Genomic DNA, 16,544 nt, shown 5'->3' on the forward strand with positions numbered 1-16,544 from the left:
GCTTTAGCGAAAGTAAGGAATGGAGTTAGACACAGATGGGTACGGTCCCGTAAAAGCGGGCCTTCTAATGTTTCCATTTAACTGTATCATATTCGATTAAAACTTTGTTTCAAGGGTAATTATTACACATTTTTAATCTTTCTGCGTATAATGTCAGATGGAAACGTATTAAATCTATGTTAAAAAAGTAAAAAGACACTTTTGGTTTTTTATTATTAATACTTGCATGAAATTATGTCATATGGTAAAGTTATCATGAACACATGACCACTGCATGACATAATTATTCCTAACAATTAAGGAGTTAGATGTGTTTATTCAGTGTTAACCGGTAGCAAATATGACTTGAATTCAATCAAAATACCATGTGAAGACTGTAAAATGTACGATTTTAAAGAGATAAAACACAACGATAATGTTATCTACTGATAAGAAAGAGACAACGCCTAAAGGAACTGCATTTGAGGAGCAAAGCTCAATTTTGTAATGCTATTTTTCTGTACATACCGGTAATGTGTATTCATTCATTCATTTATTCCAAATATTTTTTGTCACTTTTGGTTTTATAGTAAATACATACAACCAACGTGCAGTATTACTTTAAATCTTCTGTACACGTTTGGAGAATTGCCTAAATAAACCCAGAAATAAACAAGCCATTAGGCCCAAATTACCGCGGGCAGAGCACTGTGTGCCTTATAGGATATTAGGATTCTTCAGCTGACACAAACGCTCCCCATTCATTAAAATCTAAATAAATAAGAGGCGAGTGTGGCGGGGCTTTTGTGTTGTTGTTTAATCTGATCTCGTCAAGGCCGCCCCTACCTTCCCCCATCCATTTATACATGCATGGGGTCTTTCTCCCCCCAATCCCACCCTCTCGAGCACTCCATTGTGTTGAGTGCCCGAGGCGCAGTGCTTCGCCTATTTTGCGCAATGAAAAGACGGAGGAAGGAGAAGAGACGCGCGGGCGTCCATCAGCGCCGCTGCTAATGCCCGCTCATCGAGAAGTTGTCACTTGAAGGCGCGATCTGTCATTCAAAACGATAGGAGCAGCTTAAAAGGTATAGACAGACAGACAGATAGATAGACAGACAGGCAGGCAGACAGACAGACAGACAGATACAGTAAAAATATAGTAGATAGATAGACATATCTAAATAGATATTAATAGGAAACAATAATATCTATCTATCTATCTATCTATCTATCTATCTATCTATCTATCTATCTATCTATCTATCTATCTATCTATCTATCTATCTATCTATCTATCTCTTATGCTTATCTCATTAATAATTTACATCCTCAAATGGATGACACAGAACTCCAGGCAGGCAGACCTCTGCAGCGAATCCCCATCAGGGTCATTGTGTCGGCTGTGTCCCGTTGGGTGGGCCGATGGCTGGGTCACTCTAATTGTCTGCTATTGAATTACCTAATGGAATGTGAAAATCAGAGGAGCCGTGTCACGGGGTCGCGCTCCACAGTCCGAGCGGCTGCGCGCTCCGGTCCCGCTGATTAGGGCGAGAACATCGCGCGCAATGCAAGCTGCCAAACACAAAGCCTCAGAGGATACGAAACAAAAAACGGATCGACTTCAATATTTCCATATTGCAGTTCAGCACTGGGTGGATGATATTCTGGTGTTTGTTTTAGGCTAAACCCCCTTACAATTAATCCTGATGTTGCTATTTGAACATTTTAAAACCTAAACATTATTTATATAGGTTATAAAATTAACCGCCAATTACAGTTAGTAATTATTTTAATATTTAATCTGTAATTTGTTCATTTGAAATATTTTATTAAATACATAGCCTACATTAGACCACCAACGGGAAATGTGTCGAAAGTTTGCATTAAAGCACACGTGTAAATAATCTCACAGACGCTGGCTGGTAAATGATCGCTGCTGCCCGGAGATAACGGGCCGCGCTTCAGCCGAGATCTTGCGCAACCAGTAAAAAAGTGGCCAACACGAGCGCGTGTACAGCATTAAGTGACGTAACCAGAGCTCCTCCAACTGGACAACGGGGGTATTGCAATACAATCTGCAAAGTTGAAAAAAGACCGGTCAACAAAGTAGAAAGTGTCAAGTTTAAAAGCAAGAATATTTAGGTTTAAATTAGATTGTATATGCTTTAAATTAGATTTATGTAGGCATTCTTATTTCAATATTATTTAATGGTGTTGTGTTGGGTCCCTCCCATCCACCAGATAAGCTGGTAGCTGGTTTTAGCTGGTTTAATGTGGCAGTAGCTGATTTAAGATAATCCTCCCAGCCTGGCAAAGCTGGTCAAGCTGGTGGGTCAACTGGTCTTTTGGCCTGACCAGCTAAGTTCAGCTAGACCAGCTTAAAAAAAATGACCAAAACACAGCTAGACCATGTTAAAAAAGTGACTAGCTGACCCACCAGCTAAAAACAGCTCACCAGCTTATTGATGGTCTTAACTGGATTTTTCAGTAGGGTATAAAGCTGGTAACTGGTTTTAGCTGGTGGGTCAGCTGGTCTCCCAGCCTGACCACTTAAGTCCAACTAGAGTGCTAGACCACCTTAAGACCAGCTTGCTACACCAGCGAAACCAGCTAAAACCAAGATGAAGACCAACTAAAACCAGCACACCAGCTTATGCTGGATTCAGCTGTTTTTTTTCTGTAGGAATTGGATTAAATTAATCGTTTGTATATTTTGGACAGGAAAGGAAAGCTTTTGAATTAGGTTATAGATGAAATCAAATCAAGTGTTTAAATCTATAATTACAGTAATTATACATGATTATACTGTAAAACGATGCAGTATTCATTTAATTTATTGCTAATAATAGCTGATGGAATGTTATTTTTGAGAGCTCAGAAAAATATAAAACCTTTCGGTTGAACTTAAAGACTATTACGTTACAGAAAACTACAATATATCTAAAGCAAAACTCACTCACTGACAAAAGTCCTATCATGGATTATGCCTGAAATGCTTCCATAGAAAATTTGAGCAACAGATACGCTGCATGTCACGTGTTCACCCGGGTTAAAGGTCACTTATAAAAAAAGCAAATGACGGTACACATACGTATATAAGATCTCATCTCACCAGCAAAATCAAAATAAAAATATAATATAAAAAATAAGAAAAGTCAAGGGGTAGTACAAAACGAAAGATTTAAATCTATAAGAGTCCTCTCTTCTTTTTTTGTTAGTTATTATTAATTATTTATCTTTGATTGCATAAAAATTTACACAGTGAATATAAAAACAATTAATAATATTAATAAATATATTAATTAAATATTTTTTTATGTAGGTTGCAGACTGTTAAAAGCAGAAGAGGCCTGCTGTGACGTCATGACGCAGAAAGTCCGCGTCAGCCTGCTGTCATGTGACCTGTGTAGCGAGGAAGCGCAGTCCATCAGAAAATCTTCCCAGGATGAATCGATCAATTTTCAGCTCAGTATTTGCGCTTTTAGGCGTTTTATCAGGTAAATTCGCATCATATTACATCTTTGACACGTGTGTGGTTTTATGATGTTGGATTTGTGCCGTTTTCTGTGTTGTTTAATGAAATAATGGCGTCCGCAGTGAAACGCTAGCATCTGCAGTCATGTCATCTTTAGTATACATTTGATATATTTAGAAGAAACCATCCTGTTTCAGGCAGTTCTGTTCGTTTAATCTTGCTATAATAATTGAAATGGACAAGATGTTGTATTTGTATAGCTTACGTTTATTTGATAAATGTTTGTAGTGAATGAGGAAGCGCAGGGAGGTCATGTGACAGTCACGGTTTAAAGGACCTCAACATTAATACTGTAGTACAGTGTGCATATTCTGTTAAAGATGAAGATATTTTTTTTTATCTAATTATGTAATATTATGTAAAGGTAAAAGCTATTAATATATATTTTAAATGTATATAGAAATGAATAATAATGCAATGGCAATCATAGCAGTTTATAGTCCAGTCATACAGTTTCACCCCAAATTTCTGTATTGCTTCATCTATTCACACTATATACATATAATTTTTTTTATTTGTGTATATAAGAATATGTTGTTTTCCCCAAAGTCTCAATCGGTTTTTTTCCCATCAGGTGTGTTGGGAGACAGTTTGACAGTTCTCCGGAGTCCGCCGTATGTGAACTTTCGGGATGGACAGTGGCCCATATCCGGCGAGAAGATCCCTGATTTAGTTGCACTGACAATGGGCTTCTCTGTTCCTGAGGTAGCCCATATGTCAAATACCTTTTATTTACAAGTCTTTTCCATAAGCACTTTGATAAACGTTAGTGTTTGTTTGCAGGAACTCGGTTGGCCGGGTCTCTCCGCCGGCTCTCTGTTCGAGCGCCCTCGTGCCAACGCTTTGATCGTCGTTCGTGGCACGGAGAATCTCGACCTGCCTAAAAACATTACATCTTACCCTCTTGAAAATGTGAGTGAGACATTGTCACATGAATGAGTCAGTGTCGACCCAGGCTGTAGTGCGTGAACTTGATATCATGTGTTGGTCTCTTTTTTTGTATTTGATTCAATAAGCAGGTTGCCAAAATGACATGTTGCAGTTAAATGAATAAGTTGAAAATGACCTTCAAAACTACATTATCTTTACAAAGCTAGAAATAAAGGCCAGCGTTGGGTAGTTGTGTAGTTTCCCTGCGAAACTTCCCATATTGTGTGTCACAAGACTGATTTTTCCCTTGCACTTCTCTTTTCTACCTCTTTCTTTCTTTCCAGCCGGTGCCGTTCACTCTAGACAGTGTGGCAAACACCGTGCACACTCTTTTTGCGGACAGCACCCCTGTGGTCCTGCAACTCGCTCCCAGCGAGGAGGTATGGCCGAGCAAAAACTCTTATTCACTAATGCACCAATGTGATATACACACAAAGAAACATGTGACCCTTCCTGCAAAAACACAGCTAGTCATTTTATTTATTGTTTTCTTCATAAAATCATCCTGCATAATGTAAAGAATATTCAGTGTGAATATAACCTTGATGTCTTTAATATTTATGGAGTAACATCATGAAATCAAACTTTGATGCTCCTAACTTCAAAATTAGCTCATGAGATTTTTCAGCTCCCCTAGAGTTAAACATTTGATTTTTACCGTTTGGGAATCCATTCAGGGGATCTCTGGGTCTGGCGGTACCACTTTTAGCATAGCTTAGCATAATCCATTGAATCTGATTAGACCATTAGCATTGCGCTAAAAATAACCAAAGAGTTTCAATGTTTTTCTTATTTAAAACTTGACACGACAGTGCCCGAAAATAGTCCCCTGCTATTGAAAGTTACCAAGGGGACTATTTTCAGGCATTGCGTAATATCATTGTGCCGCCTGCAGCCATGGTACAGCAGCAAACTCATTGATTATTACGCCAGAATGAGAGTATAGTTCCTAGCCATATCGGCCTAGTAAATCAACTTTTAATTTTCTATCAGTCTTAGTACACGATGTAACTACAGAAGAGTCAAGTTTTAAATAGGAAAAATATTGAAACTCTTTGGATATTTTCTAGCGCAATGCTAATAGTCTAATCAGATTCAATGGATTATGCTAAGCTATGCCTAAAAGTGGTACCACCAGACCCAGAGATCAACTTAATGGATTCCAAAACGGTAAAAGTCAAATGTTTAAATCAAGGAGAGCTGGAAAATATGCATATTTTCAGAAAAAGTGGAGTGTCTCTTTAAACCTGGATCTCACAGACATGGTTACATATGAGAAATGCTTTAAATTTGTTTAAATGTTAGTTTTAATGATGTTTTATTGTGTGCTTTAGAGGCTGTATATGATGGGAATGGCCAACACGGTGTTTGAAGATCTGCCCGTGACCCTGCAGCAGATTCGAGGACGTCTCTCTCAGGACGGATCTGTGCTCACCTCGCTCCCTCTTGTGTCTCTCAGCCGCAACAACGAGGTGAAGATGATGTCACCCCTCCTAGACCACACCCCTTTCATGTGTTTTTGCTAGTAAACAATTCTAGTATTGTAAAAAACATATTCAAGATTTAAAGAAAACATGCATGACTTTTTTTTTTAAAGAAATTTTAGACATTTTTACTTATTAAAATAAAGGGTTTTTGCTGAGTTTTAAAAAGTCTTACATTTCAAAATCAAAATTTAAGTCCTTAAAAATCCTTAAATTTGCTGTTCTAGGTCTCTAATTTTAATTTACGTCCATGTAACGCTACAGTGTACCTCTAATGATCATTCAAATGCTCTGTAATTACTTTTGATCATCATCGCTTATGCATTTAACCACAGTGATGGTTGAGACGCCATTCGGGTTATTATGGTTACAAACTTACATTAACTGCCTCCAGCTAATACAGTGCTTCTCAATTATTTTCTGTCACGCCCCCCCTAGGAAGAGGTAAACATTTTGCGCCCCTCCAACTCTCCGCCGCGACTGTAAATAGTATAATTTGTCTATAAAATTACACACCTGCCAAACATTGTATCCTTATTAACATTGAGAAAACACAAAAAGAAAACATAAAAAAAGGAAATATCGATCAACTTACAACAAAGAATAACTTTATTAACATTGTTTTTTAGTCTGTAACAGAAAAGACTTAAAATGCATCATTTGCCAGAAATAAAAAAATCTATCCTTATTTAAAGTATATTTTTTGACCATTTGATACTAAAAAATTAAATTTAATCAATAAATAATAATAAAAAACACAAGCGGCTTATCAGCGTGATTGGGGTGTGTGTAATGTCTTTAAAAATCACTTCCTGAAAAAGTATTTTCCCTGGGGGTCCCGCCCCACTATTTGAGAAGCACTGAGCTAATACATTACAAATGAGAATTGTCCTCCTCTCACATCTTTTGCAAGTGGCTCTCCCTCAAGATGCGTGCATTATGTGCAGACCCAACAAAAAAGGTGTTGAATTTAATTCTTAATGGTCTTAAAAAGTCTTACATTTGACTTGGTGAAACCTGCAGAAACCCTCAAAAAATACTGATTTAAAGCTAGAATTATACAAAAGTTTTATGTTTGAACAATATACATATATGAACACATTTGTATAATATTTGTAAAAAAAAATTATTGTCCATATTATATTAAGGTAACATTTAAACTGTATGTCAAATATGTTACGGTAAAATAAAATATGCACATACATTAAGTATCTAGTGGGAAATAACAGTTAATGAAGCAGTTTCTGAAAGTAGGAACCCTGCCTTTTACATCGCAGGAAATAGCAGCATGTGAAAGATGTGTAAAGATCGAAACCATCGTTTAGTAAACGTGCCGTGCCATTTTTATACATGTAAGCCGTATTGAACTAGATAAAGTGAAGACAATAAACATAGCAGGCCGGATGTTGGTCTAAATATACTGTATGTGTTTGTGTTTCAGGCCGATCTTCTCTTCCTTTCTGAGGTTCAGGTGCTTTATGACATCTCAGCTTTGGTAGGTTTCCTCTGACTGACACAACCTTGTGGTATTTTGTAATAGTGTCTACTTTGCATTGCAGTTTCCTATTTGATATAACCATCACACCATTAAACATATTTGAATCCGATCTGTTTGATCTAGTCTTGTGTTGCCTGACTTCATTATAGGAATTGATTTATCTCCGTTTATTCATCCCACATGCTGCTGTTTTTAGCTTTTGAAGAAACACAGTTTTGTCTATCAAGCTCCAAAAGTTCAAACAACTTATTATTGAGGTGAACCGGTTTGTTTTTGTGTACAGTTACAGAAACACAAGCACCTGGCTAAAGACCCGGCTCCTGATCTCTACTCCCTGGAGTTAGCAGGATTAGAGGAGATTACTCGTCGCTATGGCAACGACTCACCGCAGTTCCTGGATGCGACCAGGATCCTGACGTCCGCGCTGCAGAAGGTACCGATATGTCTCCTCCTTAATCACAACAAAGCCTCCTAGAGGCTGTTTACACGCATTCACATGCGTTTTCGTCGATCGGATCACAAGTGGATGACCTTAATGCCAGGTGTAAACGGTGTTCAAAACGTTTTGAGCTCGTCCACTTTCGACCACTTTCAACCACATCCAGAGGTAGTCGAAACCACTTTCGATCGGATCGCTTTGGGGTTGCGGAACGCACATGTGATTGAATGCGTTCGAACAGTCACACGCGACCGCTTTCTCTCCGCCCATTTATCTAATCTGAGGTACTAAACACACGTTTTACGTCTTATTTAGACTTCTGGCGTGAACATACGGTGAACAGCGCTCTTTTAAGCCTTTCATTGATAAAACTAAAGCATCTGATCTTCGTAGTTTTGTTTTGAAAGAGTGTGAAAGTTGCGCGATCCTATTTCATCAATTGCGCTGAAAATTCAGAGTAAGCTCTTTCATACACACGTACAAAACTCTGTGCAGCATGTTTACTTGCTAAACAAGCAGTGGACTCCGACATAATATTAGTTTGCGTCCATATAAACTCATAATTACTCCAGCTCGGGTTTGAATGACAGCAGAGAGACTCGCCCACCGTCTCACAGACCACCCCCTCACAGTAGTCAGGACAGAAGCGGTCGAATGTGGACAAAAGAGACGGATTTAAATACCATGTGTAAACGTAATGTGTTTCTCTTGTCCACTTGTGATCCGATCGATGAAAACACATCTTAATACCAAGTGTAAACAGCCCCCAAGTAATATTTTCTTAATTATGTTAATGTGTGTGTTGATTTCTGGTTAAAACGATATAGATTCTCACATGAGCCGATGGTTTAGGGGGCGCTATTGGCGACCCGGATTTGATTTACGGTTCGGTCCTTTGCCGATTCTGTACCTTTCTCTACACCCTGTACTATGGTCCCAAAAAAAAAAAAAATACAGATAGTTAAAACAAGATATGAAGAGTTTCGTTGCCAAACGAGATAACTCCATTTTTTTAGTTTTTCAGAAATCTTGCTTTTTGGTTGTGCATTCCAATTAATATCAATTCAACTGCAGTTTGTTCGTTTTGATTTAAACCTTCATAACTTAAAAAATACAGCTAAGTTGCACTATAAAACAAAATAATAACATAATAATAAACATGTTTTGACAAAAATGTTAAAAATGGATTTATCTCGTTTTGCAACGAAACTCTTCATATATTTACTTTTGATTTAATTCATGCAAAAGTGCATAAGAATAATTTTCTGGTTTCATAGACAAGGCTTAAGTCTAGTCCCTGTCTAAAATACGTTTTTGATGTTAATGAAAATAACAAGGACTGACATACTTTCAAATACACAAAACAACAGTGTTGTGTCTCAAGATGCACACCAGTTAATATCTTAATTTCACTAACTGTGGGTTTACACCAGATGCGAGTTCAACGATTTGCGCGAGTAGATTACATACAAAGTCAATGCAAAGACGCAATCAGCGTGGGGTGATGCGATTAACGCGATATGGGCTTCGCATGACACGAAGTTAAATCCCGCAAGTAATCTAGAGCGAGCAACGCGATTGCACGTTTCGCGTTTGGTGTAAACCCACAGTAAGACGTAGTCCTGGCTACGCCTTGTTTGTGAAACCGGGCCTAAAGTTAGTAAATGTTTATGCATTTATAACAGGATTTATAACAGGATAATAAAAATACTTAATTCAAAATATATTTTTTGGAAAACTAAGCTTATTATTTGTTTTATTATTATTTATTTATTTATTTTTATTTATTTATTTATTTATTCATTAATTTATTTATTCATTAATTTATTTATATATTTTATTTCTGTTTGCTTTCATGTGAAGTTTGCGGATGATGTCTCCAGCGTCTATGCCAACAATGCAGTTGTCGAAGTAGTCACCGTGAAGACGTTTGAAGTTCCTCTTACCAGGAAGTCTCGATCCATCCTCGAGTCCAAGCAGATTGTAAGTTAAAACCGATTAAGTCCGAGTCTAGTTTAGGACTACAAAATGATTCATCACAACTAATCGTTTGCAGAATACATTTTTTTGTTTACAATACAATATATGTGTATGTATGCAAGTACATGTTTAATAAATATTTACATGTGTGTATGCATGTTTATATTTATATATGATTGATATTATATATAACTATAAATACAAAATTTTATAAAAAGAATGTTTAATTGTTCCAAAGCAGCTTTACATTAATAAAAACAAAAAATCATAGGACAGAAAGTAGCAAAGTACAGCTGCTTTTTTTTTAAAGTGGAGTGTCCCTTTAAAAGAGAGCCATACATGGCTGATCCTATAGAAGATATACTATATATTGAGTACTACATTATAAAAATTATGTGAATTAAAAGTTTTAATAATATTAAATTGTAGTTTTTTTATTATAGATGCATGTGTGTGTATTTGTATATACATAATTATTATACACAGTACACACACATATATGATGTAAACAGGGGCTTTGTTCTGCAAACGATTGGTCGCGATTAATCGTTTTGCAGCCCCAGTCTAGTTTAATTTACCTAAAGATGAGCAAGAAAACATGCCAAAGTGCTTTGATGTGTTTAAAAAAAACTTTTTTCAGCATGATTTTATTCATCAGGGTATGAAAAGGAAGAATCGATTGAAGCCGAGTGCTGTAAGATGTTTAACATTGATTGTTCACTTAGTAGTGGTAGTCATGTAGTTAGCTGGCACTAATGTGGTTTTAGCAACCGTAGCGTATGGTTCGCCTTAGATACCAAATGAAACCTTTGTGTTAAGGTAAAAAACAAGTTGTGTGCGGTACATTATTGCACTGACCTACTTTTTGCCCTGCGACTGACATTTAAGCGTTTGATCGTTTCAGAGTAAACCAGAAAGCCCCTACAATCTGGCCTACAAGTACAACTACGACTACGCTGTGATCTTCAACATCATCCTCTGGCTGATGATCGTTTTAGCTTTGTCTGTCATCGCCATTTCATACAACCTCTGGAACATGGATCCAGGATACGATAGCATCATCTACAGAATGACCAATCAGAAGATCCGTATGGACTGAGCCCCGCCTTCTATTCCAGCTTTGTATTGTGTATTTGAGTATGTGTGTGTTTTATTTTTGTGTATTGAAACTTGATGTATGTGCACAATAGAATTGCTTATTGTATGAAATGTTCGGACATTACAAAATCACAGAGACACATAGGTAAAGATTATTTATTGATGCCTGTTGATAAGATTCAGAAATGCGTTTCTCTTGCAGATTTCCTTAATAAAACATAGATATGAATCTCCTGAAGTTGTTAGGATGTAAAAAATTGAAATTTAACTCTATTTATTGTTTGGTGTTGACTCGATTGTGCTGTTTTCATCCTCCTGAGATGTTGAATGTTGTGTATTTACACCATTCCTGTGTACATTTGCAATGCCATTTTTATGGCGTAACTATAATGGTAATGTGGAAAATGAAAGATTTACTGTAACATATGACTGTTTGTTGTGTACAGATGTTACCCTTGAAAACAATACAAAACAATGTGGTGTTAAATGATATAAACAAGTGTAACTCTAATAAAACTTCATCAGTCACTTAAAACAAGTTTTAATCTCATTTAATTACAATACATACAGTTTACAAAGATCACAGATGTACAATGCATATTTTAAAAAATGCACACGTTTCAAAAAATATTTAAGATAAGTCAATATTTACTGAAACAGGAAGGACCCCCGTTTTAGGAAATGACATGAATATTGTAAATTTTAATGGTTTATTTCTGCGCGAAACACCGGCATCTAGAGCAGGGGTGTCAAATATACGGCCCGCGTGATGATTTATGTCAGTAATATTAAATTCATATTTTAAAAACCCTTTCAGGCGGGTGTCTTGTTCGTTTTTAATATGAGTATGAGAGACTTGCGGAAAGCAGCAAAACGCGGAACATAGACTAAACACGGTGCCCAGGGCGTTTTATGTTACCGCTCCGCTAAAAATCCACTGATTCCGGAAATCCACTTCGTGTTTTCCCGCCCGCTCCGCAGCATCTCTGTGTGTCCATTCTCTGACTGGAGAGCAAAAACGGCAGTTTCCGAAGTTTCGTTGGTTTAACAGGTAGATTCATTACATTATATCAATTATTAAACTGCAGAATTAGTAATTTGGAAGTTTGTTTATGTATTTCTTCCGGTAATGATTTGCTGTCGGTGTTTTAAAAGTGCTAACAACTTGGCAAGCAAACAAAATATCCACATTCTTTGTATTAACGTTACAATGCTTGTCTAATCGATTTAATGTTTCTGAAGTTAACATAAACACTAAATTTGCTGTTGTTGGCACACTTTGTAGACAAAATCACCAAGGTCTTCACAAAATAAAGACAGAGAACGGAAAGTGAGGCTGCTAAAGGCAGTTCAACATTGCAAACATGGATTCAAAGCTCAGGTAAATCATATTGAATATTTAGCAGATTGTCACACTTAAATTCTTGTTATTATATTTCCTATTATAATCACTTGTCTAAGTTGATGCTAGTAATATAACACATCATATTTATAATACTTTACTAAAACCATAATAGTACTACCACCCCCCCTTAGTGCCATTTTTGGTTTGGGCCACTGCCCATCTAGGATTCATTTTATTTTCTAAATGACTCTTCTCATTACAAATATATTCCAAAGAGAAGTAAATGGTTTATAAATAATTATGGCATTAAGGTATAATTTTGTTAAGGTTTCATGCAAAGGAAGTTAAATTAAGGCTTTGCAACCTAAGGCCAGTGGGTTTGTACAGATGTAAATTTGTGTGTATAGTGTGCAGTGTTGGGGGTAACGCGCATTACGTAATAATATTACTTTTCTGAAGTAACGAGTAAAGTAACGCATTACTTTATAAATGTACACATTAATATTTAAGTTACTTTTAAAAAAAGTAATGTAAGTTACTTTTCAGTTTAATTACCAAGTAAGAAAAAGTAACGCAAAAGTAAGGTAAGCATTACTTTCCATGAAAAGTAACTAAGTAATGCAATTAGTTACTTTTTGGGGGAGTAACTTAATATTGCAATGCATTATGCTGTGTTTACACCAACTGCATTTCAGGCGTCAAAATCGCGTCTACCGCGCCTAGTTTGCTGCTTGAACAGTTTGAATGCATTCACTCGTCTAGAGCGAAGTAGACGCGCGGGAAAAGCAAGCATTTGACGTGCGTCTTGTGGGAGGGGCAAGTGCTATGCGGTTGTCTGTTTGCAGGATGGCTGATGTTGATTGTGCATTTATCGAGAGAGTTAACTTACCGGTTTGTATTTAGTCACCTTACTATATAGGGAAAATAAACGGTGCGGGTCGATAAACGTCACATGACTCAAAAGTGAAATGTATATACCAGGTTGCCCAATGTCCTCACTGACACTCTTTCAAGCGAGGTCTATAGAAATAAGAACTTGCGTCGTATAGCTCCGGGTGACTGCTCACGTACAATATCAAGCCTTCATGTTGAATGAGTGACACCGGGCGGGGCTGCCGCCACAGCAGCAAGCAGGCTCCTGATTGGTTAACGCGGCGCGAAAATCCGCCAAAGTTCACATTTTTCAAACACAAAATGCACAAAAAGCACCCTTTGCGAACTAGACGCGCGAATGAGGCAGAATTGCGTCTACCACGCCACGCCAAACGCCTCATCCGCGACTTGACTTAACATTGAAATCAGTCGTGCTTGACGCCTCTAACGCAGCATTACTTTTAAAAGTAACTTTCCTCAACACTGATACAGTATGAGTGTGACTTATGAAATGTAGTTTTCACAGAGCTGTGTGTTTTTCTAGTTTTCTTGCTATATAATTAGTTTGTTTGGTTAATTCTAACACAATTAGCAGCATACTACGGTTTAAAAATGTATTCGGCCCTCACATTGTGGCATTATTTAGCATCCCGCCCTCAGCCTAAAATGAATTTGACACCCCTGATCTAGAGTCTAGACGGATGTTTTTCTCATCGACTATTTGCTTTGTTTGACAATGACATTTATAACCCTGGACCACAAAACCAGTCATAAGTCACACGGGTATATTTGTACCAATAGCCTACAATACATGGTATGGGTCAAAATTATTGAATTTTGCAACAAAAATCATTAGGATATTAAGTAAAAATCATGATCTATGTAGATATTTTGTACATTTCCTACGGTAAATATATATAAAAAATGAATTTATCATTAGTAATATGTGTTGCTAAGATTTTCATTTGGACAACTTTAAATGTGATTTTCTCAATATTTTTTTTTGCACTCTCATTGTCAAATATTGTCCTATCCTAACAAACCATACAGCATTTTCAAATGATATATAAACCTCAGTTTCGAAAAAATGACACTTATGACTGGTTTCGTGGGTCAGGGTCACATTTTGTATCATGTGGTTGCGTCACATGCCCATCACAAAGCCCTGTTTACCAGCAGTAAAACATGAAGTAAAGTTCCTCTGAAGGAACCTTTACGACCAGCATCTGACATTGCTTGGCAGCTGAACTTCTGTATTTTATAAAAACACTTTTGTGCAAACCGAGAACGGAAACATAACCTTTGTAAGACTGGAATCAGAGTGGGGCATATTAATGTTTCTCTTGTGCAAGTTCAAACCCAACACCCACGGTATGTGTTAGTATGTGAGACTTCACACATCAAGATCATCGTGTTTGTCTATGTCTGGCGTCTGGTTTTGGTTTCTCTAGAAGAACGTACGTTGCGTTGATATGGCTGAGTTGAGCTTCTGTAGATTGTGAGGCCAACTGGATTTCAGAATACTACAAGATGAATAAAATCAGTTAGCTGATCATCATCCTAAAAACCATAATTGTTATTACTGGTTTATGGTGGCTTAACATGTTATATCATTTATCTAAGTGGCTTTATCGGTTGTGAAAAAGATCATCTCCACCATCTTTTCACCACCAGTGAGGTTTCGAAACATCTTCAGCTGCTCTGTTCGCTCGTATGATTCGACTAGACAACTAATGAGTAAAATTGTGACCCTGTCTGTAGAAACAGTGTAAAAAAGATGTTGGTTTAACTTAAAATAGTGAGTTACCTGGTTGCCTTAAAATATTAGTTAATTCAAAAAGGCAACCAGGTAACTCACTTCTTTTATTTGAACCAACATTTCTTTTACACTGAGGTTAAAGTCTCATAATCTAATTTTAAGATTATTTTTACACACTATTCTTTACATTATGTAGTGGGATTTTATGTGCAATGTAAAAAATGCAGCACGAAGTTAAAACCACTTGGTTTTAAACATATAAATTCAAGTTGAAATGTAACTTAATTTTTTAAGTTAAAGTAACACTGTTTGTGTTGATTTGACAAAAATGCTGCGTATTTTTTACAGTTAGAAAACAATAAATCACAACAAATGACTTTACACAGTTACAAATATGCGATTGAGGAACACAAGTTGGTTTTACCTCAGCTGTATTCAGGTCCTCAATCTGCTCAAGCTCAACTTCAGCATTTGGGTGTGGTTTTACACTTTTTCTTGGTTTCGGACATCTTGGCATCAACAGACCTAAAGTACACAGTAAAGTTTAATAGTACGTTGTTTATCAAACAATTAAACATGTATTATTGAACACAATTTGCATGAAGCTGAAAGTTTATTGCTACACTGAAAAAAACATATATTTTTGTGTTACTTTAAAGGTGCCAAAGAATGCATTGAAATAATTCTATTAAATTGTTCTCTGATATCTACATAGATGGTATGTGGCTTTACTAACTGCAAAAGTTTTACATGTCCATTTACAACCCTAGGATTTGCCTTTAGAATGAAATGGCCTTTTTTACCTTATTTGAAAGGGTCATGAATAATAATGTTAAGCTCTGCTCTAATTGGCTGTTGGACAGAGCAGCTTCTTTAGTAGCTCTGTGTGTGTGCAAACAGACCTTATGTTTGACCCTCAGACAAAGATACGGAATTTAAGGAATAATCAATTATTATGAGATTGTGTATGGACGTTTCTGAATAGTAAGCAGTGGCGGCCGATGACTTCTCTTCCGAGGGGCGCAAATTCAAAATATGTGTTCGAAGTGTCATGTGTGTTCCTCGTCATGCTAAAATATGTGTTCAGTGCGTCATGTCAAAATATGTGCCTGCTGCACACGCGTCTAAAGGGTTTTTGATAAAAGACACGTTCACAAAAAAATTGCCGTACACTATCTTAACACAAAACTCTGATCACACATGAGATTATAAGCAAGTATCTGGCAAACTTGGGCGTCTCTTTTATCATAAACCCATTCGAAGCGTCTGCAGCAGACACTTCTTTTGACATGACGCATGATGCACATAAGTTTTCATGACGAGCCACACACATGACGGGCTAAATACATGTTGTGACGAGCTTTGCATCGAGCACCCTTAATAAAGAAGTCACCGGCCGCCACTGGTGGTAAATGTCAACTTTTCACAGGTCAAAACTTAAAATAGTAGACTAGACTTGCAAAACCAAGTTGTTTACCTATTATTATGATGAGGAGCAGGACATTCAGTAAGATGGATGTAAGTGTCAGAGCTGAATGTTGTGTTGTGGTTGTGTTGTTCTGCAAGTGTTGTAGTTGGTCATTCTCTTCTGTCTCATTCTGTCTCTCCTCTGTTAAATAACAAA

The 16,544-nt window shown here is 36.9% G+C and overlaps 2 protein-coding genes and 2 long non-coding RNA genes across 4 annotated transcripts in view; 2 read left to right on the top strand and 2 right to left on the bottom strand.

Moving 5' to 3' along the window:
- The window catches only part of bcor (BCL6 corepressor), a 43,220-nt gene extending 40,258 nt beyond the window's left edge, over window positions 1-2,962 (bottom strand). The window contains exon 1 of the mRNA XM_073861859.1: window positions 2,940-2,962. The gene's annotated coding sequence lies outside the window, so the exon portion shown is untranslated. The remainder of the gene's footprint in view (window positions 1-2,939) is intronic.
- Window positions 2,963-3,318: 356 nt separating this feature from the next.
- Window positions 3,319-11,481, top strand: atp6ap2 (ATPase H+ transporting accessory protein 2). Its single transcript, XM_055216606.2, has 9 exons — window positions 3,319-3,476; window positions 4,089-4,219; window positions 4,298-4,426; window positions 4,729-4,824; window positions 5,779-5,916; window positions 7,370-7,423; window positions 7,710-7,859; window positions 9,729-9,848; window positions 10,750-11,481. Exons 1-9 carry the CDS (start codon window positions 3,425-3,427, stop codon window positions 10,942-10,944), a joined length of 1,065 nt encoding a protein of 354 aa, XP_055072581.1. The 5' UTR covers window positions 3,319-3,424; the 3' UTR covers window positions 10,945-11,481.
- Window positions 11,482-11,819: 338 nt separating this feature from the next.
- Window positions 11,820-12,445, top strand: LOC141359427 (uncharacterized). The gene is made up of 2 exons (XR_012365858.1): window positions 11,820-11,994; window positions 12,229-12,445. It is a non-coding gene; the product is annotated as an uncharacterized lncRNA (long non-coding RNA).
- LOC129452626 (uncharacterized) lies at window positions 12,443-16,540 on the bottom strand. The gene is made up of 3 exons (XR_008647194.2): window positions 16,398-16,540; window positions 15,345-15,445; window positions 12,443-14,684 (listed from the first exon to the last, which is right to left on the bottom strand). It is a non-coding gene; the product is annotated as an uncharacterized lncRNA (long non-coding RNA).
- Between the last annotated feature and the right edge of the window lie 4 nt (window positions 16,541-16,544).

This window comes from Misgurnus anguillicaudatus, chromosome 23, assembly GCF_027580225.2.
Source record: "Misgurnus anguillicaudatus chromosome 23, ASM2758022v2, whole genome shotgun sequence".
Classification (NCBI taxonomy): Eukaryota; Metazoa; Chordata; class Actinopteri; order Cypriniformes; family Cobitidae; genus Misgurnus; species Misgurnus anguillicaudatus.